Raw genomic sequence first — 23,568 nt, 5'->3', positions numbered from 1 at the left:
TGCTCTGCCTCTGTCTCTGTCTCTCACACGCTCTGTCTCTTGTCTGTCCCCACATGCTCTGTGTCTCTCTGTCTTTCACTTGCTCTGTGTCTCTCTGTCTCCCACACGCTGCCCGCCTCTGTCTGTGTCTGCCACATGTGCTCTTGCCCTCTCTCCAGCACCTTCGGCCAGGGAGGTGACCCGTTTCTCTCTGCCCGCCGTAGGTCCTAAGGTTTTTCTGGAACGTTCTATGGAAATAGGCACCAGAAAAGCAGCTTGGTGACCTGCTGTCTCCTGCTGCCTCGTCCCCTTGACCTGCCAATTGTTTCCCAGAGCTCCTTGTTCTCATTTCCTGGGACTTTGGCCCAGGGGAGGGTCTGATTCTGAGCCATGTTTACCTGGAAGTCCTCACACTTGGTTGGCGGGGCTTTCATGCTCCCAGCTCTGTCCCCTCCCTCCTCCCTGGCGGGCTACCTCTCAGTCACCAGTGGATGGAGTGGGGGGCCTTCGACTCAGCTCTCCCTGAGGCCTAGGCCCCGGCTCCCATGCCCACCAGGCCCTCTCCCTGGGTTGGTGGCACCTGCCAGTGTGGAACATATTTGGTTAGTGGATTCTTCAGTGGTGACTTAAGCCTTTGGTGACTTAAGCATGGAAGGAGCCACCGTAGACCTGGCTGGGAGTGGGGACGGGGGCAGAGGGAGACTCAGCGCCCTCTGGAGAGGCTGGCAGGGGTACTCCCTGGTAAAGGGGGTGTGATGTGGCTGTGTGTTGGAGTCGGAGGCCCCTCGGGGTGGACAGCCAGCCACAGGGAGCCGAGAGCAGGTCGAGGCAGCCAGCAGGTGAGCTCTCAGGAAGGTGGTAGAAATGGAGGGGTGCACGCAGGAGGAGGGATGACCTGGAGATGGTGGTGGGGTGTCTTCCAGCAGAGGAGGCACGGGAGGTGGGAGGATTGGCCAGCATGAGCCTCAAGCTCCTTGGGCATGGCCAGTTGTCCTGATTGCAGGTGGACAGCCCTCCCCAAGTACAGAGCCCGGGGACAGCCCTGAGCCTCCCAGTCCAGTTGAACACCTGCCTTTGGCATGACTGAGTTCGTGTCCCCCAAGTCAGGGCTGATGGCATGTCTGGCCTTGACACGGGGACAGGATGGCCCGAGCCTGGTGTGGGCAGGCAGGTGGGGTGCGGGAGGCCCCAGGCTATCCCTGTGCGCTCGCAGGGCCAGCAGGAGAACCAGGGCCCACGGATAACTGACCCTTGCACACTGCCCTGCTGTGTATGCTGCGCCCTGCGCTCCTGCAGCGAATGGCCCTGCCTGGGGGGGTGGGGAGGGCCTGCTGCCCCAACACTGGGCACAGGGCCACGGACAGGAGACAGGCTCCGGGCTGAGTAGTTCCCTAGGCAGTTGGAATGGCCGGCTCTGTTCAGGGGCGCAATGGGCAGTGTGCGACCAGGGAGGGGACTCTCTGGCAGGGCCACTGTTGTGGGTTCACTGTGATGGTGCCTGCAGGACCAGCCTGGCAGAGGCAGGTGGGCAAGGTGGGTAGGCCTGGCAGTGATCCAGGTAATGGGCTGAAGAGTGTCCTCTGTCCTGTGTCTGGTGTCTACCTCCTCCAGCAGCCGAGGGGCACCGAGGGAGTCCTACCTACTGAATGTGAGAGGCCAGGGAAGTGGGAGGAGCCAGGGAGGACTCCCACGGCATGGCCTGCCGCCGGCCCTGCAGACGTGGCTCCCCTTCCTCCCTCCATCAGAAAAGTGCTCTTACTTTTAGAAAAACGTAAGTTTTTAAACTGACAGGTTTTAATTTTCTTTAATAAACTGCTTCCTGCCCTGAGAGTGAATCTGCTTCCCCTGACCACAGAGACCCCCCACATGACCCCGCAGACCAGGGTGTCTCAAGGGCCCAGCTGCCCTGGCTGAGTGACCCCATCAGGGCCAGTAGGGGACTCCCTGCCAGGGAGCAGTGAGGGTTAGGTGGCCGTGGTGGTTCGAGGAACCTCGGGCCAGCTGGCGCATGAGGACCAGGGATGGCCAACCAGGTGGCTTGGCCGGCCTGGGCCTCACTTCCTCAAAAGGGTGGAGGCTGGGAACTGAAAATCTGGCACCAAAGATGGCCTCACAGCTGGTCCCCGTACTATATTGGTTTCCTTGAATGATTTCATTTGGTAGAATTTTCAGAATCATCCATGACCCCTTCAGTGAGTTCAGCTGGACAGGGGCTCTGCCTCAGCCTCTGGGCTGCTGAGCCCCATGAGTTTCCTAAACAAAGGACGGGAAGCCCCTGGCTGGGCTCCTGGGGCCCGAGAGTGCCAGGGGTCATCAGGTCAGGGAGAGGCGCACGCACCGTCCCCGTTACTCCCCTCCTCCTCCTCCAGGCAGGTGCTCGGGCTGTCATCAGGGCCCCCCGACCCTGGGCTCTCACACCCGTCCTGCTGTCTGTCTTGCAGGTGTTGGGATTTGAGATCGACGCGGTGAACTCTGTCCAGTTTTCAAATCACACAGGTAAGGCCTCGTGCAGCAGTTGAGGTAGAGCTGAGCACAGGTAGGTGGCATGGGCCCCTGGGAGCCAGAGTGCCATCCTCCTATGGACGAGGGCCTCAAAATGTCACCCTATACTGAGTCTGGGGGCAGGAGCTAGGGTTTCCTCATCCTTGATGTCTATTGGGTTTGGATCTCAGCTCTGCTGCTCTGGAGCTGTGTGACCTAGAAGAGGTGACAGGGCCTCTCTGTGCCTCAGTGTCCTCCTCTGAAAATCAGGGTGGTGATCCAAGGCCCAGCTTGGGGAGAGAGTTCCATGGGTGAGCCCCAGGGCTGGTACCTGGCTAGGAGCACTGTCCTCCCGCGAGGTCAGCCCTGCGGGAGGCCTGTTCACATCCTATCCACCAGGGGGCGCTGTGGGTGTGAGGAGGTCCCCTATGTTCCAAGGTGAGCCTCTAGGCAGTCTGGATTTTTAACACCAGTGCCACAGAGCGGGGCGTGTGTGCTCATGGGGACTCCGAGGACTTGGTTGCTCTGAGCACTGAGGGGTTGTCTGGAGGGAGGGTGTGCACCCCACAGCCCGACCTGTCCTGTGTGGCCTCAGGGGCTGTGTGTGGAGTCCGCCCCACTCGCCAGGGTGACATGCCCCTGACATTGTTATGAGCCCAGCAGGACGCGCAGGGTGGGCTGCAGCCCTGTGTGCAGGAGGGCTCCGGTGTGCTCCCAGGAGGGGTGTGGGAAGGCTCCAGGGTGCTCCAGGAAGGGGTGCCGGAGGGCTCCGGGGAGGTTAATACCTGGATGGGGTATTAACCTTATAACCTGGGGTGGGTGCCAGCGTCAGATGGAGCCTCTACTTGTCAGTAAGGGCTCTAAGTCCAGAGATGTCCAGAAACTGATGGGCTCTGACTGCTGTTTTTACCATTCCCATGGTTTAAGTAAGAGAGCAAAACCGGCTTGCACACTGAGCGGCTGCATTTGCGCTTGAGGACTGCAAGGAGCCCCTCAGCACCATTGGAGATGGGCACGTCTGCCCATGAGCCCCTGCTGCCCCCTGCCGATTCCAGCAGGGCAGGGCCTCAGGCTGCAGATGTGGCCAGCTGCCCTCCAGGTCCTGCAGCTTCCTCCGTTTTTGGTTGGGTGGCACCCTGGGAATCTGAGACAGAAAGGCCTTGGGCTTGACCCAGAGGAGGTAAGATGAAGACCAGACCCCTGGGTGCTGGGCAACCCTCCGGGTGCAGGGTGAGGGCAAGGGCGCTGGGGCTTCTTTTCACTGGGGCCCACCCCATGGCTTGGGGGATACCCTGAGTGGACAAGTGCCTGTGCCCCAGCTCCCACCTCCAGACACCACGGGGGCTGGGCTGGCCCCGGGGGCCCCAGGTGGCCCACTTGGGGCTGGCTGCCAGCACCCTACATGTGGTCTTTGGGCTTGGCTGGCTGTGCAGCCTCACTGGGGCTTCATGGTGCCTCTGTCTCAGGGCCACCGACTGAGGGGTGAGCCTGTAGGGGAGGCCTCACTTCACCCCTGCCTCATGGGCTCCTTACCTGTTCCCACCCTTCGCCCCACCACACCGTTGCTCAGAAGCAAGGCTGGCGCCTCTCACCTGCCCCCAAGGTGTACAGCCCCTGGGCAGCCATGGAGCTGGTGGATGAGTGACAGCCCCTACCTTGCAGCCCTGGGGCCGGTGGAGCACCTCATGCTGCCATCTCTGTCCTCGCGTCACAGGCTGCGTAGGCTGTGTCCTGGGTGGCGGACCTGCAGGTCCTTGACTGAATTACCTTCATTCCTGGAGTGTGGGGCTTCTCACCTGCTCCCTACCTCCCAGAAGCAGCCGCCAAGGCCCCTCGTGCAGGAGAGGCGTACCGCCATGTCAGTGACGGCCAGCATCGTGGCCAGCACTGTGCTGCCTCAGCCCAGCGAGGATCTGTCGTGTGGTCCCACGTGGGACTGGCCACGCAGGCTCAGCCACGTGCTGTCTCTGCCCTGGGCCACAAAGCCCCATGGCCCTGAGCCAGGATACTTGAGCCAGCCAGGGTCCACTGAGGCTCCCCTGCTCTGCTGCCTGCTGTGCACTTCCTGGGTGGGCAGTGCCCGAGCAGCTCTGAACCCTACTCCAGGGTCTGCCCTCTCCTCCAGGCTAGAAGCCCCCTCCCCCTTGTTATTTTTATTCATTTATTTTTGAAAATCAATTGTTACATTAAATCAATGTAATCAAAAACACACTTCTAAATGCTAATTATTATTTTTTGTATAATCTTCCTTTAATTGGACGAGAAGAAACTTTTTTTTTTTGGGCGGGGGGTGATGGTGGTGCTGGGGATTGAACCCAGGGCCTTGTGCATGCGAGGCGAGCACTCTACCAGCTGAGCTATGTCCCCAGCCCCCAGAAGAAACTTCTTGACTTAAACATATTTATTGCCCTCCCCTTTTTAAAACAATTCTATTATGATATTCATGTATCATGTGATTAATTCACCCATCAAAGTGTACAGTCATTGGGGTTTTTGGAGGGTGGGGGTACCAGGGATTAAACTCAGGCACTCAACTACTGAGCCCCATTTCCAGCCCTATTTTGTATTTTATTTAGAGACAGGGTCTCACTGAGTTGCTTAGTGCCTCACTTTTGCTGAGGCTGGCTTTGAACTCGCCATCCTCCTGCCTAGCCTCCTGAGCTGCTGGGATTACAGGTGTGTGCCACTGTGCCCAGCAGTCTATGGGTTTGGTGTATCCACAGAATTGTGCAGCCATCTTCACAGTCAGTGTTCTAGAATGTTGCTATCATCAGAGCAGCACACAGTGGCGCACAGCTGTGGTCTCAGCAGCTCAGGAGACTGAGGCAGGAGGATCCCAAGTTCAAAGCCGGCCTCAGCAAGTTTGCAAGACCCTGTCTTGAAATAAAAATAAACAGGACTGGGGTGTTGCTCAGTGGTTAAGCACCCCTAGGTTCAACTCTGGTAGCTTAAAAGTAAATACAGGAATGAAGGAAGATTGTCAGCTGCTTCTCCCAGCCTCCACAGGCCTACTTTCCATCTGAATGGCTGCTGGACGTTGCTGTGAATGGGGTCAGGGACACAAGGTCTCCACATGTGGCGTTTCTCACTGAAGCAGCTGTCCGCGTCCCAGCCTGGGGTGCTCCCTGTCCTTCCCGGGTGAGCGGGGTCCCCCGGGGTGGCCACATTTTGTTGTCCAGCCATCAGTCGCACCTTCTGGTTGCGTCCAGCTTTGGGCTGTTTTGAATCAGGCCGTGGGACACTTCCATGCTCTGCAGTGTACACATCACCCAGGGGTGAAAGGTGATGGGGCTCAGGCTGCACCTGACCCCCAGCAAGGAGCCGTGACAACATGTGATGTGTTATCTGCTGGGAGCTCAGTGGAGACTGAGCGCTTGGGGTTGATCACTCCTCTGCTTGGCCGAGGGGAGCCCTGGGGAGTCGGGGCCTGATGCCACAGGGACAGCCCTGTGAAAGGACCTCTCTGGGCCTGGTGGCCTCAGCCTCCCTGTGTCCTGCTGTCCCCAGCTGCAGAGTGGCTGAGCTGGAAGAGCCCTGTACCCCGCATTCCTGCTGCTCCTTAACAGGCCTTGCCAGAGCTTCCTGTTCCCAAGGTCCCCATCTCCAGCGGACAGCATGGAGCTGGCGGGGCTGAGGCTTGGTGGTTGGGACTGGGACACTGTCTTGTCACCTCGAGTTTGGAGAGTGAGGCAGCTGGCCAGGGGCTGCCAGAGTGGACTCAGGGAGCCTGAGGACTGGAGAGGGCTGGCGGCAGGAGTCTTGGGACTACCCGGGGGTGGGACTGCAGTGGGAAACCTGCCCCCCACTTCTCTGCTGCTGTGGGTTGACTAAAGGATCCGAGTGTCCCTTCTAGAAGGTTCTCGCAGGCTCTGGACCCATCTGAGTCACAAGAGAGGTGCAGGAGGCCCCCGGGACCAGCCTTTTGTGTTTGTCTGGTCTCTCTCTCAGACTCATTGGCTAGAGGAAGGTTTGCTTTGGCTCAGCTCAGACCCCAGGCTGGTTGGCTCTGGCGCTTTGGGGCCTGTGGTGGGGTGGCACATCACAGGGGAGCCCGGGGGGAGTGAAACCATTCACCTTCTGTCCAGGAAGCATAAAAGGTGGAGACTGGGGGCCCACCGTTCTTCTGAGGGCATGCACCAGCGACCTAAAAACCTTACTAGCCCCCCTGCCCCCCGACAGCACCATGCTGCACATGGACCTTTGAGGACATTGCAGATCCAAAATCCATCAGCCCAGAAGCCACCTCTCTAGGAATCCTGTGCTCTGCTGTGGGGCCTGTGCTTGGGACCTGGCTGGGTGCTGGCGGCTCACCTTCCTCCTAGTGAGCCAGGGGATGAACTGTGTCCGCACTCTAGATTCCTGGGTTGCAGCCCTAATCCCCGGGACCTTAGAATGTGACTTTATGTGGATGAGGCCTTTAGAGGCACTAATTAAAGTTCATGAGGTCATGGGGTGGCCCTGACACAACTGTCCTCATAAGAAGAACACATCAGAGTTGGGCCTGGTGGTACGCACCTGAAACCCCAGTGGCTCAGGAGGCTGAGACAGGAGGGCTGCCAGTTCAAGGCCAGCCTCAGCAGTAACTTAGCAAGGCCTTAAGCAACTCAGCAAGACTCTCAACAACTAAAAAGGGCTGGGGTGTGGCTCAGTGGTTAAGCAACCCTTGACTCAGTCCCTGATACCAAAACGTATCCCTGGGTTAAATTTCTACTGCCAAAAACAAAAGAAGAAGAAGAAGCCGTAGGACCCAGACGCACAGGGGAAGATGGCATCTGAACTAAGGAGGGGGCTTGGGAGAGACCAGCTCTGAGACACCTTGATCCCAGACTTCCACTTCCAGAATGTGAGAGAATGAGCACCTGAGGTCTCAGCGGGGTCTGTGTACCTTGTCACAGGTGCCTGAGCACACCAGGACACAGGTGTGCAGTTGGAAGGATGTTTGAGACCAAGGGTCAGGAAGGACCTTTTTGTCTTGCACCCCGCACCACTAGGCCTGTGAAATTTTGGTGGCAGCCTCAGGTCTCCTTAGGAAAGCTATCCCAGGGCCCAGGGGCATCCCAGATAGTGGGCAGCTGGAGCCTGGAGGGGCAGGCTCCTGACCAGCTGAGCTGGTAGCCGGGGGTCAGTCTGTTTCTTTCTGGCCGGTCCACTGCGTACCTGGGGTCCTGCACTTCCTTCTTCAGTCAGAACCTGAGGGTGCCTCTGCCAGGTGGGGCAGCCGAACCCTCGCGTGTCCCTGGGGCTGTTCTGGAGAATGGCATTTGTTCCAGACACCTTAGGATGGTGCCTGGGAAAGCCAGGGTCCTTTGCCATGGGAACAGCTGTCACCACACAGGCCAGACACTCGGGGAGGTGTGTCACAGGGCCCTCATGCAGGGAGTCGGATGGTCTGACGCCTCCCACCCCTGGACTCTGCTGTTCCAAGAATCAGAACCGAAAGGCTGTGTGATCGGGTGTTCGGGGGAGTGAGTCGGGGACGCCAGGCCCCTGGGTGGGGGGAGTGGTGAGAGGTGGGGTTTCCACACTTGGCTTCCCCTGGCATGCACAGGTGCCCCCCAGCAGTGCTGCAGCGTCCTGCACCTCAGGTGTACCCCAGGTTGCGGGCAGTCCTGGAGTGGACACCTTGCTTGGACTCCTGTTGGTCAAGGGCAGGCTGGGCACTTGGGTCTGTTTCTTGTCCGGCTTGGTCTAAGGCTTTCCTTGTCACTCAGTAACCTTGTGGTGGAGGTGTTGGGACAGGGTGCCCAGTGCTGGGTGAAGCAGCCCCGCTTGATGCCCAGGAACACAGTGGGTACCGGATCTGGAGATGGGGGGAGGGCACTGAGCCACTCCTGCAGAACCTGGGGAGAGGTCAGGCAGCCTGGCTGCCCTTCCCACTCAGGACCCCAGTTCTACCGGACACAATTGCAGTAGGAACTGGCCAGCAGAGTGTGCAGACAAGGGTGCAGGACCTGGGGCTCTCAGGGGCGCTGGACACATGTTGGGGGCCTGCTGGGGCACTGTGCCTGGGCTGCCTCACTAGGCCTTGTGCAGCTCCAGGGGAGGGCTGCCCACTGGGCATCCCCAGGGAGGGTGGGCTGTTGTCCCTGGGCTAAGATGGCCACCAGAGAGGCCTGTGCCACTACGCCCTTGGCCCCCGTGCCTCAGGCCCGTGTGATCTGCCGCCCCTGCAGGCTACGCCCACTGGAAGGGTCAGGTTCTGAATGCCCATGAACTGCAGGAGCTATATGAAGGCCTGAAGCTGAACAGCATGAACAAGTACGACTATGTGCTCACGGGTGCGTGCCCAGGGTGAGTGGCCGCCGAGGGCCAGAGCCCCCTCCCCAGGCTTGCACCTAGTCCCTGCTTTCTTCAGGGAGATTCTCAGTGCCCTAGGCATGTCACATCCTTGGTGGCCTTGGGCCTGCCACTCTGGGCCTGGCTTGGGTCCTGGGTGTCCTGGGGCCATGGCGGGCAGCACAGGTGGGTGTTGGGGGTGCTGCTGGGCTGGAAGGGGGCCAGAAGGGACTTTTAAAAAATACCTGGTTAAAAGTGATACGTGCTCACTATCGAAGGTAGAAAATAAAAGAAAGGAAGAACAGTCGTCTGCTGGTCACCCAGGGGTCCATTCATTTCAAATGTTGCATTTCTTTGGGGAAAAAGAAAAAGGCCTGGTCTCCCTCCATGACCCTGGACTGGTCCCACGCTGCCTGGGTACAAGCCTTGCTGTGCTGCCCAGGCCCCCGTGGTTGCCAAGCAGCTGTACTAAGAAGGTAATCTGGCTTCTTCCCCCTGAAGGTTACACCCGGGACAAGTCCTTCCTGGCCATGGTGGTGGACATCGTGCGGGAGCTGAAGCAGCAGAACTCCAGGCTCGTGTACGGTGGGTGCTGGACCAGCCTGCTCTTGGCCTGAGTGGCCAGGGTGCACCTGTCACGCTGAGTGGGGTTGGCCTGGAGCACAGGAAGGGAGGCCCAGCTGCCTCCTCCTGGCCACCCCTCCCGCTCTGCTCCTGGCCAGTCAGCTTTGACCACTGGTGTCCAGGAGAACCTTGTGGCTGTGCAAAGGAGTGGGAAACGTTTCCTGGGTCTTTCGGGCGTGTGAGAGAGAAGAGTTAATGTGCTAAAAGTTGGGGTCCCCAAGATGTGCCGGCACGTGACCCTAAGGGCATGGGCGTGGGGTATCACGCAGGCAGGGCCAGGCTGCAAGGGGGTGAAGGGACTGGCCACGTCTGGGTGTGTCTGCATAGAGCAGCCCTCCTTCGTGGCCAGGCAGCCCTGGGCCCATCCTGCCACCTGGAATAGGGCCAGTGTCGTCAGACTTGCAGACTGAGGACCTTTTTCAGGGGCATGGTGACCCTGTCCCCCCGGTCAGTGGCGGGTCTGCCTCAGCTTGTTGCTTTGTCCATGCTGCTGTACAGGCCAGTGCCGGGAGACCTGGGTTGGCCTGTCCATGGCCAGGGAGGGGAGGGACTGCTGTACTGGCTCAGGAGCCCCTCGATGCTCTTCCATGTCACTTGAGAAATGGTGCAGATGCTCCTCAGTTAGGTCAGAGTTAACCAGTCGTCTTAGACAAGGAAACACAGGAGCCAGGTAGCCGGGGACAGCAGGGAGCTGGTGGGGGTGCCTGGACTGGCCCACCCCGCTTCACACCCACGCGTGGTCGTAACAGCAAGCACTGGCCGCTGCTGGTGGAATATGCAATGGCACAGCCACCACGGAGAACAGTCTGCCAGTCGCTCATAAAGTCACGTGGAGTCACCTCACCACCCAGCTCCCTCCCTGCCGTGGGTCCAGAATAATGGAGGCAGACCCTCCACCAATTGTGCACCGTGTTAACAAAGGTGGAAACCACCAGGGTCCACTGATGGTAAAGTGGACAGGCACAGGGTGGTGTGGAAGGCAGAGCCCGAGTCAGCCTTAAAAGGAAGGAAATGGCTGTTGGGGTGGTCATGCCCGTGATCCCCGCAGCTTGGGAGCTGAGACACGAGGATCACAAGTTCAAGGCCAGCCTCAGCAACTTACTGGGACCCTGCCTCAAGAACTAGGGCTGGGGATGTGGCTCAGTGATGAAGCACCCCTGGGTTCAATCCCTGGTACCAAAAAGAGAGAGAAAGAAAGAAGAAAGGAAACTCTATGACCCAGTAAGCAGCCAGTCTCCAGAGGGCAGATTGGATTCCACATAGATGAGCTGTGGGGATTGGGAAAGTCAGAGCCTGAGGGTGGCCTGGGAGTGGGGAGTCCGTGTGTGATGGAGGCAGTGTGAGTCGGGAAGAAGGGGAAGGTGGCGGTTCCCCTCGTGGATGCCCTTACGGCCCTCCTCCGTCCGCCCACTCACCGCCTTACTGACGTTTTACCACCACGAATCGTGGGGCTGGGGGCTGAAGCTGGACCTCACTCACACGGCCAGCACTCTGCTGCTGAGCCCACCGGCCCTTACAGACATCTGGCAGGGGGGTGGCATGAAGGGGTCGGGGGTGCCGGCACCACCAGGCTGACCGGCAGCCTGTGTCTCCGCAGTGTGCGATCCCGTGATGGGTGACAAGTGGAACAGCGAAGGCTTCATGGTAAGTCTCGGTGCTGCCGTGAGGTCCTGGCCTGGCCCCGTGACACCCAGAGACAGGCCCACACCTCAGGGCCTGTGGGGGAGGCTCGGGGGCCAGTCAGGCTGTGGATAAGCCCTTGGGCTCTGCGGCACCCTGTTCCTGTAGCCCCAGGGCAGCCGCAGAGTCAGCAAGCAAGCAGGGCACCACCTCCCGGAGGAGGTCACACACAGACACTGAAGTTGATTTCCTGTGTTGAAAAGTGGGTTTTGCTTACCTTTGCCCCTAAACATTTAAAAATTAAAATCATTCTTAGCTCACGAGCTGTTCAAAAGTAGGCGGCGAGACATGCATGGTGCAATGCCCCTCCACAGGACAAACTGGACCAGGTTAAGTCCATCCTGTGGCCCTCACAGAGGTGGGGACACAGAGGAACTCAGGCCATCCTGCCCGTGGGTTTCAAGGTCGGCAGTTTAGCACCTGCACCGTCTTGCCTTCTGCCCGCCTGTGGGCCTGGTCTCTCTTGTGTGCTGGGAGATCACCGGGCGCAGAAGCTGAGCATGGTGTCCACTGGCACAGGGGACGCCTGGCAGCTGCCCTCCCTGCCCCACTTGGTCGGTGGCTCGTGGGCTTCTGGTTTGCTCAGTGTTCTCTCGGGCACCTTCCCCGGGGCCTGTTTTCTGGAACCCGGCTCCAGGCCTTGCCTGTTCCTGGTGCTGCTCCCTGTGCTGGGCTCAGGATGCTGGAGTTTGGGCCCTAAAGACCCAAGGCCCGTCCAGTTCGTTGACTAGGACCTGTCCTTGTTTTGATCAGGTTGATTTTTCCTTGTGATCTGAGTGCAGCCTAAGCGTGAGGTGACGTGTTAGGTTCAGAGGTGGAGAGAACCCACAATCTCAGGTTCCTACATGGATTTAAAGGAGGAATCCGACGGGGTCAGACCCAGTTCCCCACTCATGCTAGGCAAACACACTACCTCTGAGTGACCTCCCAACCCTTTTTACTTTTTGAGATAAGATCTTGCTAAGTTTCCCAGGCTGGCCTTGGCCTACTTTGAGATCCTCCTGCCTCTGCTTCTGAGTAGCTGGGATTACAAGCGTGTGTCATTGTGCCTGGCTGAATAAATCAGGTTTTTTGTTTGTGTGTGTGTTGGTACTAAGGATTGAACCATTAACTGCATTTTGCAGTCCTTTTTATTTTATTTTGGGAGAGGGTCCTGCTAAGTTGCTAAGGGCCTTGATGAGTTGCTGAGGCTGGCCTCAAACTTGCCATCCTCCTGCCTCAGCCTCCCACGTCGTGGGAGCTCATAGGTGTGCACTGTGGCACCAGCTGAAAACCAGGTTTTGAAGAACCTTCCGTTGGTATCATGGTCCAACTTGAGGCAAGAGCTAGGGCCTGGGTGGGCTGGCTGCGCCCCACCCATTCTCAGCACCTCCCAGCTTGTGGCTGGAGCAGTGGCATCTGGGGGCTCTCTGATCACCAAGGCACAGGTATATCTGTAGGGGCCTTGGCTCTCCAGGGAGGTCCCCAAGCTACATGAAGGGGAAGGATTAGAAACCAGCTGTTCCGCGGCAGCTGGGAAGTACCCATAAAGCAAGCAGAGTCATTTCACACCCTCATGTTGGACTTTGGCTTTGGGGTCCTTCTTAAAGAAATGTGGAAGCTAAAGAATGCTGTTAGGTCAAACTTTTTGTTGGACAATTTAAGACAAAAATGAGTTGATCGTGGGTGTGGCTCACGGCCGTGGCTTCCGTAGATACCAGAAGATGTGCGGGTCAGCTCCCAGACCCAGATGCACCCTGGGCCACTCTGGCCAACCCTGGCCTCAGGACCCCTCTCCCCATCCTCTGGGTTCTCCTGTTTCTCCGCGGCCTCTCTCCTCCTCTGTGCTCTGGCCCACTGTCCCCTGGCTGAGACCTTCGCCCACCTCCCATCCCAGACCCCTGTCCCTGGAATTGCCCTTCCTCTGCCCACCCCAGCCTCCTGCAGGACCCCTTGCCCTTGTGTCGGCCTTGCCCGCTGCCCAGTGGCGCGAGCCTCTGCAGCGTGAGTGAGTCCCCCTTGTCTCCTGTGCTGCTCAGTACGTTCCCGAGGACCTCCTCCCGGTGTACAGAGAGAAGGTGGTGCCCGTGGCGGACATCATAACCCCCAACCAGTTTGAGGCCGAGTAAGTAACCCACAGGGCGGGCCTCAGGATCCTGTGCCTGCCCCTGAAGTGTCCCCAGAAGTTCCCCACAGGGGTCAGGTCACCCCGAGGTTGCCACTTGCACCTGAGTCACAGTGGCAGACTCGCTCAGGCCCCACCTGCTGGCCTGTGTCTACCCGAATAGCCAGGTATAGGAGGGGGACGCTCTGTCCAGCGGAGGGCGCTGGAGGCTGGACATGCCTCCAGGTGGGGAGCCACGGTGGTGCCACAGGCAGGCAGGCCGCGGGGTCTCTCTGTGGAGTTCAGAGGGGCGGTGGGCCTCCTGCCCGACTAATTGAAGGAGCAGACACCTGGGAAAGCCAGTCACCAGGCTGCGGAGCTGAGGCTGCTCCTTCTTGGCCATGAGCTGGTCCCTCCGTCCCTGAGGCCTGTCATCCACAGGTGTGGCCCCTGGACTCTTGGTGGCCAGGGATCCCTGACCTAGCCCTGTCTAATCTGGGAGGTGATATCTCACCTTGACCCTGAGCTGTTGGTACAGCGATGACCGTGTGAGTCCATGGAGGGTCTGGACACTGGGCCCTTCACAGGGGCTGTGTACTGTGGCGTGGGTCACTGGGGCCCTGTGGGGCTGTTCCTCTCCACTGTGAACCGTCGACACTCAGCACAGCTGGAACCTCACAGCAGTGCAGTGGACAAGAGTCCCCTTAGGACCAGACACCACCCCTGACCCCAGCCCACCTGTCTTCCAGGTTGCTGAGCGGCAGGAAGATCCACAGCCAGGAAGAAGCGCTAGCGGTGAGGAGACCTGGGGGGCCGTGCGTGTGGCCAGTCACACTGTTCACGGCCGGAGGGTGCAGCACACATCTGGGGACGGGAGATGGGCACCCAGCTGGGCTGGCTCTGGCCTCAGATGTGGCTGCACCCAGCCCTCTGATCAGCCAGCTGGCCCTTGTCCCCTCCTCCTCAGCCGGCGCTGGCAGGGCCGCAGGTGGCAGGGCCCAGGCTGATCTGCCCTGCCCGTCACAGCAGTCCTGCGAGCCCTGCGGCTGCTGGGACAAAGTGCCAACGCACAGTGGGCGGAAAGCAGCACACCCCCAGCACCCTGGGGCTCAGGTGCTGAAGGGCTCCCTCTGAGGGTGCCGGAGGGCCTGCTGGGCTGGGAGGCAGCAGGCCTCACCACGGCCTGTGCAGCCTGTGTGCACTCCTTAGAGGGCCGCAGCCTGTCCTTGAGATGTCCCACCCTGCTGTGACCTTTTTCTGAGGCATTGGGGTCAGGACCACAGCATACACATTCAGAGCACAGCCCAGATGGCCGCCTGCCCCCAGTGGTGCTGCAGGCTAGGGTCCTATGAGCTCGGCAGTCACCCCCGAGGCCTGCAGGCCCCCAACAGTGACCTCAGGCCCACACCTTCCTCCACACCGAGAGGAGTGGTCAGGAAGCCGGTGGCAGTGGCGCCTGGGCTGTGAGCTGTGCCCCCTGGGGTCCTTTCACAAGGCCACCTGCCCTGGGCTCCAGAGACCAGCAGGGTGCATGTGTGGACAGGGGCTTCCAGGACAGGCTGTTCCCAGGTCAGCCCACTGGCAGGCTGCCTGGTGCAGCGGGGCTCAGGCAGGAGCGGGTGCGGCCCAGGGCAGACTGCTGTTCCCGTGGGCACCCCTCTGGGACTTGCCACTTGCCCTCAGGCCAGCACAGCCCTGGGGGATGGTCTCCACCCTCGAGCTGCCACTGTAGTCACCTCCATCCTTTGCTTTCAAAGCAAAAGACAGACCCTAGGTGGCGGGTAAACAGCAGGCAGCTCAAGCTCTGGAGCCACAAGTCCCAGGTCAAGGCGCCTGGGGAGGGCTCTGTGCAGGGGCGGTGTCCTCCCGGCAGAGTGGCAGAGCAGGGGACCTGAGCTGGCCCCGGTTGCCCTGTCACTAGGCCCTCACTCCCAAAGGCCCCACCTCACGGCCCCAGGGGACACATTCAAACCCAGGCCTCAGCTCTGAGCTCTGTTACAGTCCAGTAAACATGGGCGGGGTCCAGATGCAGGTCCCCCTGACCCTCACAGCTGCCATCTGTCCCTGTCACGCAGGGCCACTACAGTCAGGGTCTGACCCAGGGCAGACCCCTCCCACTCAGGCCTGGCTCCAAGCCAGCACTTCCCAGGGCCTCAGCTGCTGACCTGGGCCTCAGCTGCTGACCTGGGCAGGCTCCTGGCTCTGCCCTGGCTGGGCCAAGGGGGTGGGTGTGCACACCCAGGAGCCTTCTCTGTGACTGGGACGTGCTGGTTGGAGTGGGCATGTGGCGTGTCCACTGGGCTGACATGCTCCCTGTGCCACCGCAGGTGATGGACGTGCTGCATGCCATGGGCCCCAACACAGTGGTCATCACCAGCTCCGACCTGCCTTCCTCGCGGGGCAGTGACTACCTGATCACACTGGGCAGCCAGAGGATGAGTAAGTGATCTGACCTGAGTGCGTCTTCTGTCTTCACAGCTCAGGGGACATTTGGCCATCAGGGAGTGTCATGTGCTCAGTAGAAGGAACACTGTCCTCAGCTGGTGGTAGATTTCCTGAGCACTTCTCATTGCTGAGGAGGGTCAGCTGCAGGAGGCTCAGGGCAGGTGAGCAGACCTGGACAGCACAGCTTTTATCAAGTGGCTACCTGGAGCTGGGCCGGGCCTCGATCTCTGCGGGAGCGCCTTCTGCTGGGCTGTGTCGAGTGGCGATGTGAATACCACCTGTGCCAATTTTCTCTGAACAACATTAGGGTGACAGAAGGCCGGGTCCCCTACTGGGACAGTGAGGGGAGGGGTCACACCCACAGCCCCAGGGAGCGTTCCCAGGTGGCCGCCTCCTTGGCACCTCTGCCTCTGGGTACGGTGTGTGGGCCCACAGCTGAGGACATCCGGCAGTTCCTGTGCTTGGTCAGCTGCACCTTGTCCCTGAGGCCATCCTCACTGTGGCTTCTGTCTTCCACTTTCTCTTTAGGGACGGGGGTGGCACTGGGGACGGGAGGCAGCACAACATGCTCTTAGAGCCCCAGGGCACCAGGAGGCCACCTGCGCTCTGTGTGAACACCCCAAGGACGGGCAGCGCTGGCTGCCCCCTGTTGCAGGGTTGATCCTCCTCTGGCCAGGGAGTCTTGGGTCAGCTATTTGGCTTGTCTTCTCCTGCAGAGAGGCCTGATGGCACCACAGTGACCGAGCGCATCCGGATGGAGATGCGCAGGGTGGATGCTGTCTTCGTTGGCACCGGGGACCTCTTTGCTGCCATGCTCCTGGCGTGGACACACAAGCATCCTAACAACTTCAAGGTCAGCCGTGTGCCCTGCGCAGGGCCTTTCAGCAGGCCCAGGGGTGGGAGGGGCCTGGCCTGAGCAGCAGCCCGAGTAGGGGGAGGGGCTGCTGGGCTGTGGGCTCAGGACCCCCCTCCCACAGTGAATCTGCCCTCTCCCCCGCTTGGGAAGTAGGGGTCACAGTGCTGTGGGTCAGGAGGAGAGCACTCAGGACCCCGGCTGGGCTGGTGTGGGGCTCCGTGGTATGTCCCTTGCAGGGCATGTGCCAGGCTCTGGGCTCCGTCCCCAGCATGGCAAAAACAAGAAGGCTGGGTCCCTCCTGGGTCAGCCAGGTCCGCCAGGGGAAGCCTTGAGTCCAAGCAGCCTGCTAGGTGCACCCTGGGGCCACTGTGTGGGGCCCTGCTGTGACTTGAAGGTCTGAGAGGCTGCAGCCAGCCCCCCACCCCAGGGACCGAGCCAGAGCTGAGGACAGAGGCCCCGGCAGTAGGTTGCTGCAGGCCTTGGCATGGAGGTCTGTCCCACCTGCTCTGTGCAGTTGAGATGGGCGGCCTTGCTCAGGCACTGCTGGGTACAGTGGGTCAGTTGCCACTGACCTAGTGCACAGGGTGACATGTCAGGGCCTTTTTCATGGAAAACTCGATTGAGCGCAGAGCTCAATGGGGGCTCCTCCTGCGCTGTGTGCAAGAAATTGCATCATGGGTGCTTATTGGGTCACTCCTGTCTGACACCCTGTCCCCTGACGCCAGTGTCCTTCGTGCTGTTGGGAGCAGAGTTGGAGGGACTGTGGGGAGGAGAGGGCAGGGGAAGGATAGCAGAGTTGGAAAACTCCCTGCAGACCCGCCCAGATCCCTTTGGGGTGGGGCCCGCCATCCTGTAGAACACCGTGAGGGCCAGAAGGGACAGCCCTGCCACCGTGGTGGTGTTCTCTGGGAAAGGCTCCTGGAGTCAGCTCTGGTTGTGGCTCCCTGATGCCCTCTGCTGGGCACCCAAGGGCTGCAGGTCCCCTGGGGCTGGGCGCACTTCTCCAGTAGGTCAGTACCGCCAGGTGTCTGGCTCCGTGTTTATAAAATGAAGTCCACTGTGGCCTTCGAGTTGCAAACCACTGCGAACCCTGAGCTCAGGCTGGAACGTGCGGTGCCCTCACTGTTTGGCCCCCTCCTGCCTCCTTCAAGGGTAGAGTGTAAGCAGGACCTGCCACCAGTACCTGGCTGTGGCACCTGCATCCTATGGTGCAGGGTAGCAGAGACACCCAGCTGGCACCTGGAGGAGGCCTCATTTCCAGGGCTCGGGGCTCTGGGGGCCAGGCCCTGGGTTCACCCACCCAGATACACTCAGGGAATGAGTCTCACGCCCCCACACCCGCTGGATCCCCCTAGCCTTTGACCCCCAGGCAGCAGTGATGATGACTTTGGCTGCCTTAGGGACAAGCGTCCTCCCCGATGGCCTTGATGGTTAACTCCAGGAATGATTCAGCTTCAGGGATTCTAGCTAAGCACCTGCTGCACACCAGGCAGCACTGACTGAGTTCCTGAGACAGCCCCTTCTCACTGCTGTCTGGTCATTTAATATGCAAGATTCACTTGCCACCTCCCGGGTGCTACCTTCTGTCACTGTGACAAGATGTCTGAGAGGACAAAGAGAAAAGGTTTATTTGGGGTCAGTTTCAGTCCATGGTGGGTTGGCCCCGTGCTCTCGGGTCTTGGTGGCCGATCACGGTGGGAGTGTGGGGGAAGAAGCCACCCACTGGCAGGAAGCACAGGAGAGGAAGAGGTGGGCATTCCACCCGCCTTTGAAGGACACACGCCGTGATCTCAGGCCCCTGCTGGGCCCGCCTCTCAGGCTTCCACCATCCCGAGTTGCCCCCCAGGATGGGCCTGAGCCCTAACACATGGCCTCCTGGGACAGTCCTGTGGTCAGCCCTGGGGGCTCCCATGTCTGGGGCCTGTGTGGTGGTGCTGCAGCAGGAGTGCATGTGAACACCCCTCCAGGCGGCAGTGGTCAGCTCCGGGACGCAGCCAGGGGCTGGGCCACAGTGTCTCTCCCTCCCTGCAGGTGGCTTGCGAGAAGACCGTGTCGGCCATGCACCACGTTCTGCAGAGGACCATCCAATGTGCACAAGGTAGCTGCCCACAGAGGGAGGCCCTGTTGGGAGGGCACAGTCCCCCAGCAGCTGCACGTAGCAGCCGGGGGCGGGGGCCCTGGTGGGTAGCCCTGTCCTGAACTTGGAGCTCGGAGGCTTGGGGCTTAGACAGAGATGGGGGAAGATCCCAAGAAACCCACAGGGCACCTTTCTCAATTCCACTGGCTTAGACATGGGCGGGCGCGGGAACCAGGGCAAGCAGCTCCCGGGCCACCCTCACTGGCCCTTGTTGGTCTGCAGCCCAGGCTGGGGAGGGACAGAAGCCCAGCCCAGCACAGCTGGAGTTGAGGATGGTGCAGAGCAAGAAGGATATCGAGGACCCAGAGATCGTCGTCCAGGCCACGGTGCTCTGAGGTCACCCACTCGCCCCAGCGCACAGCATGTCCCTGTTTTCATCCTTGTGACAGTGTGACGTCTGCCTTAGTGCCATGACTGACTTGCCTTCCATCTGTGAGTGTCGGGCCTCGTGGGTCCTGATGGAGAAACCTGCCAGTGTGCTTTTCAAAAGTAACAAGATCACGGGAATTTGTGATCTGGAAACCCGGCCCTCCCCCAAGGCTTCGGGACTCCTGACTGCCCTCGGTGGGCCGCTGGCTGCCACTGCCCCACGGAACCCCTGTCCCGCGTGGGCTGGGCCCATGAAGGCCCCTGTCCGTGTCTTGGAGTGCGTTGGGTCTCAACCGTGAGCATCTGGGAGAATCACGCCAAATTCCTGTATTGTCCTGGTTTTCCCCTCTCGGTTCCTGCGCTGGAACTGTCCTAGTCTGCTGCGTGCCGGGTCCCTGGGGTCTGGCCTCACGCAGCTGTACAGCTGCTCATGTCCGCACACTCAGACACACTGGCGTGTGGTCACCGCACAGGGACCTCTCCAGGGCCCAGTGAATTCCAGTCAGTCTGCAGTCCTCACGGGTATCAGTGGGACCTCCTGTGACTCGGGAACAACTTCTGGGGATCTGCCATGTGTCGGGAGGGACGTGCTGGTGCGGCAGGGCCGCCCCCGGCCAAGGCAGCTGGTGGAGTTGGAGAAAGGTGCCCTGTGGGTTCCTTGGGAGCATCCTCCGTCTGTCGTGTGCCACTTAGGCCGTGGGTCTGCTGCCCACCGTGGTGACGCTGCATGGGGCCACGTGTGTGGGGTGCAGGACAAGGTGGTGTCCGCTGTCCCCTCTTGCCGTTTCATTCCCCTTCTCTGTCTATGCCGGCTGCTTGCTGGAGACAGGCGCTGGAGCACGATGCGGGAGATCGGCTCAGACCCGGCGGGCTGCAGTGGTGGAGGCCAGCGGCCCAGCACCAGGCCAGCTGTCTGCTGCTCAAGGCGACCTCCCTGGTTCCACCTTGTCCTCCCACCCTTCCTTCCTGCACCCCAGTTCTTGGGGGTGCCAAGGTTTGCCTTTCCTGGCACTTGCACCCTGGGGAGTGGGGTACCTCCTCCAGGGCACCCGGCTCCATGCCCATGGTGGCCCCTTTCCCAGAGCCCACCCCCGCTCAGTGCAGTCCAGTGTCTTCCGGGAAGACCCTCCTCCAGGTCTGCATTCTTCACCTTGTTGGAAAATGCCCCAGAACCAAGGGCGCCGGGCCCCATGGGACTTCAGCCCCCTCACACCTCTCTGACCCCATGCAGCTCCCATTCTGAGGTCACCACTCCCTGGCCACTGTTGACTGGCTCTCTGCCAGGCCACCAATCCGGATGTGTTTGGTGCCATGATTCCTGGTCCCAATGGCAGACTTCTCCCAGCACAAGACCCACTGGACCCGCAGGAGAAGGAAGGCTGTGGCCAGAGCCAGGCAGGGAAGACCAGCCAAAGTGACCAGGGGCCTTTGCATGGCCTCTCAGGAAAGCTGTCACTGCCAGGTGGAACCAGGGACCCAGTGCCGGCAATGAGGACAGCTGATTAGTATCCCTTTCTTTCTCCTGTCCCCATCTTTTTTTTCCCTTTATTTCCTTTCTTAACATGAGAGCAAGTGTCCAGCTGGAGGAGGGACCTACCTGTGTGTCCCGTCCACACCGTGGGGAGACTCAGGCTGCTGGGAGCCTGGGGCATAGACCCAGCTGTGTGTGCTGAGGACCCGAGGGGCCGCACTCTGCAGGCACGTGGACGCTCTGCTCCTGAGCGACACCTTGGGGCTTAGTCCAGGTGAGGGTGAGCCCCTCTCCTTCCCCCAGTGCCCTGTGGAGCTGCCTGTAGCATCATGAACCTGGCCCTGGGGACAGGAGGGGCCCTGGCTGGAGCCATGTTCCAAGTGGGGCTCTAGGTGTGGGACCCATGCTGAAAAAACGTTAAGAAGGCCGGGTGTGGCTCCGTGGCAGACCTTGTCTAGCCTGTGCGAGGCCCTAGGTGGGATCCCCAGCCACACACCACCCCTGGTAAAAGAAGAGAAAACGTTAGCTTCCTCGCAAGGAAGGGTCTGGCCAGCCCACCTGTGAGTGCAGGTCTTCAAAGTGGCGCTGCCACCGTCCCGGTGCTCCTGGCCTCGTTTCCACACCACAGGTGCTGCCTCGGGTCCAGATCCACAGCCTGTTGTCCAAAGTGACCGTGGGCTTTGGTAGTGATTGTTGATACAGCTCGGGTCCAAGTTAGAATCCAGGCTTATTTTTACTTTCCATAGTTTTAATGACATCAGAATCATAATCGTAACAATCCGAGGTGAACGCTGTGTTAGCCCAGTGTTGCTCGCTTGATCCTAGCGGGTAGGATTTTAAAACTTTCTTAATCCAGCTTTTCAAGCCTTCTGGAGACTGCAAGAAGGAATTACAAAATGTGATCCTTTTTTAATCAATTTTCAATCATCGCCTAGTCCTGCCAAGGTAATTGTGTGCCTCTGTGTTGATTTTGCAATATATACCAGTAATTGTAAAAACGATGCTTTGTTTCACGTCCTGTCCTTAAACTTGTCAGAGACTATTTTGGGACGTCTACCTTTACAACGGGCTGAGCCGGGCTTGGCTGAGCTGCTCCCGGGGTCACCTCAAAGCAGGAACACTGCCTGCCAGGGAGGGGCTGCCCCCACCCCCAGTGGTGGGTCACCTCCACCATCACCCACAGTAAGGAGACGCCCCCTGAGTGGGCCTCGGGCCGTCAGGCCCTGGGAGGAGGCAGGTCACTCAGGGCCAGCAGGCGGTGTCCTTGGTCACTGGCTTCCAGAAAACTCCTGACCACAGTGTCCATGTCCTGTTGCTTCAAGCCTCATATCTCTCTTAAGTTGAAAACTACAGAAAAAAGCAGGTGAGAGTGTTCTGGGCTCTGAACTCTTGGTCCTTGCAGCCCTTTAGGGGCCCACTTCTTGGAGGCCCTGGGTCCATGTTCATGCTGCCCAGAGAGCCCCTCGTCTCTCCTGCTGCCCAGCAGCTCCCAAGCACCTCCTTCATGCACCTCCTCCTTATGGGGCAGGGTCCCTCAGGATCCTTCCCAAGCTCCTGGTTTTGCCCAGGGAGAGGGCACTGGGGTTTGTGTGGACAGAGGGGGACAACTCTGGTGGTGGCCCTCACGTGGCCCAGACCACTCTGCCCTCAAAGTGTGGCTCCTGGGTGTTTCTACCCCTCGCCCCTCCCTGCGGGCCCAAGGGGGCTTCCCACATGGCCTCTTGCACCGGATCTCCAGGAAGCTGGGTCCTTCAGAGGAGCATGCCACACAGAAAGTGACCCCATAGCCGACTAAGTGGGCACTCAGAAGAACCCCTGGCCTGGAGAGCATGGTTCTAGGGGGCCAGATTCACTGCCCAAAGGTCCTTCATGAGTCCTGAGCCAGGGCAGCCTTGAGCTGGGTCCTGGGGTCTGAGTGAATGCTACCCACAGGGCCCCAGCACAATGGAGGGCCTGGGTTTCAGCAGAGCTGGGCCAGGCGCTCATATGTCACAGGCAGGCAGGCCCCTTGGCTGCAGCTGCAGCAGTGGAGGAACAGCTGGCCACCTGCAGGTGGAAGGGTGTGGGCTCCTGCCTGCCCACCATGCACTTCCAGCCTCAGCCAGCAGGGGGCACAGAAGGGCTGGGTGGGCAGAGGCAGAGGTGGAGGTGGGTACCTGGCCCAGCCCCTGGTAGATCAGACATCAGCCGCTTTTCTGGGGAATTTGTTTCCTTCCCATGTAAATCTTCCTTGTTGGAGATGGGAGCCAGGCTGCAGCCCTGCCGCACAGCAGGAGGGCTGGGGCGGCTAAACGCGGGCCTTCGTAGGGTGTGTGTCTCCTGTTCTGCAGTGTGTTCTGGGTGCAGACTGATTAAAAACATTCCGCCTGGCAACTCAACCCAGTGTGCTTATTTGCTTGGAAGAGATGAATCAGCGATTTCAGAGCTGACTGCATTTTAAGACTTCATATTAATAGAAAGTTATTCCTGGAGGTTTTCTTGCTTTCATGGTGGCAGAATAAACATGGGTTTAAAAAGCATCCCTAGTTAGGCATGGTAGTGCACACTTGTGATCCCGGCTACTCAGGAGACTGAGGCAGGAGGATCCCAAGTTCAAGGCCAGCCTTAGGAACTTAGCAAGATCCCGTCTCAAAAGATAAAAAGGACTGGGGTGTGGCTCAGTGGTTAAGCACTCCTGGGCCCTTTATTTAAGAATAAAAAGTGTCTGCACTTGGGAGCCAGGTAGCAGGAAGCTGTGGTCACCATCTCTGATCTGCTGCCTGAGGATGACCCCTGATGGTGAACAGTGCTCCTGACCCGAGTCTCTCCTCTTCCCTTCCCCCAGACCACTGCAGGGAAGACTCTGATCCTTCTGCAAATGACACCTTTTGGGGCAAGGAGATGCCTTCATGAGGCCATGGGGTGCTCACCCTGGCCAGGAGCCACCGCCATCCTAGAAGTCAGTTTGGAACAGCTGGCCAAGGGGCGCCCCCTGGTGGCAGAATTGGGTAGGTGGGGTCAGAGCTCACCACCCTGAGGTCCTGTGCTGGGGAAGTTCTCCCAACAGCCTGTAGTGTCTATGAATTTGTAAAATTATTGCCTTAATCAAATTCTTGTCAGATTATCTCCTTTTTACAATCTTCAAATCTTTTATTCTGAAACAATTTTTAAAAATATGTGCAGAAGCC

General features: G+C 59.5%; 1 protein-coding gene across 1 annotated transcript; it reads left to right on the top strand.

Annotated features, from left to right (window-relative positions):
* Positions 1-1,383: 1,383 nt before the first annotated feature.
* LOC143388940 (pyridoxal kinase-like) lies at positions 1,384-18,896 on the top strand. The gene is made up of 11 exons (XM_076842352.1): positions 1,384-1,750; positions 2,143-2,475; positions 8,634-8,738; positions 9,238-9,321; positions 10,958-11,004; positions 13,059-13,144; positions 13,873-13,918; positions 15,451-15,562; positions 16,285-16,421; positions 18,456-18,522; positions 18,784-18,896. Exons 1-11 carry the CDS (start codon positions 1,384-1,386, stop codon positions 18,894-18,896), a joined length of 1,497 nt encoding a protein of 498 aa, XP_076698467.1.
* Positions 18,897-23,568: the final 4,672 nt, after the last annotated feature.

This window comes from Callospermophilus lateralis, unplaced genomic scaffold (genome assembly GCF_048772815.1).
Source record: "Callospermophilus lateralis isolate mCalLat2 unplaced genomic scaffold, mCalLat2.hap1 Scaffold_45, whole genome shotgun sequence".
In the NCBI taxonomy this organism is placed as follows: domain Eukaryota; kingdom Metazoa; phylum Chordata; class Mammalia; order Rodentia; family Sciuridae; genus Callospermophilus; species Callospermophilus lateralis.
Note: the sequence above shows the minus strand (reverse complement) of the source record. Positions and strands in the feature narration are given on the sequence as shown.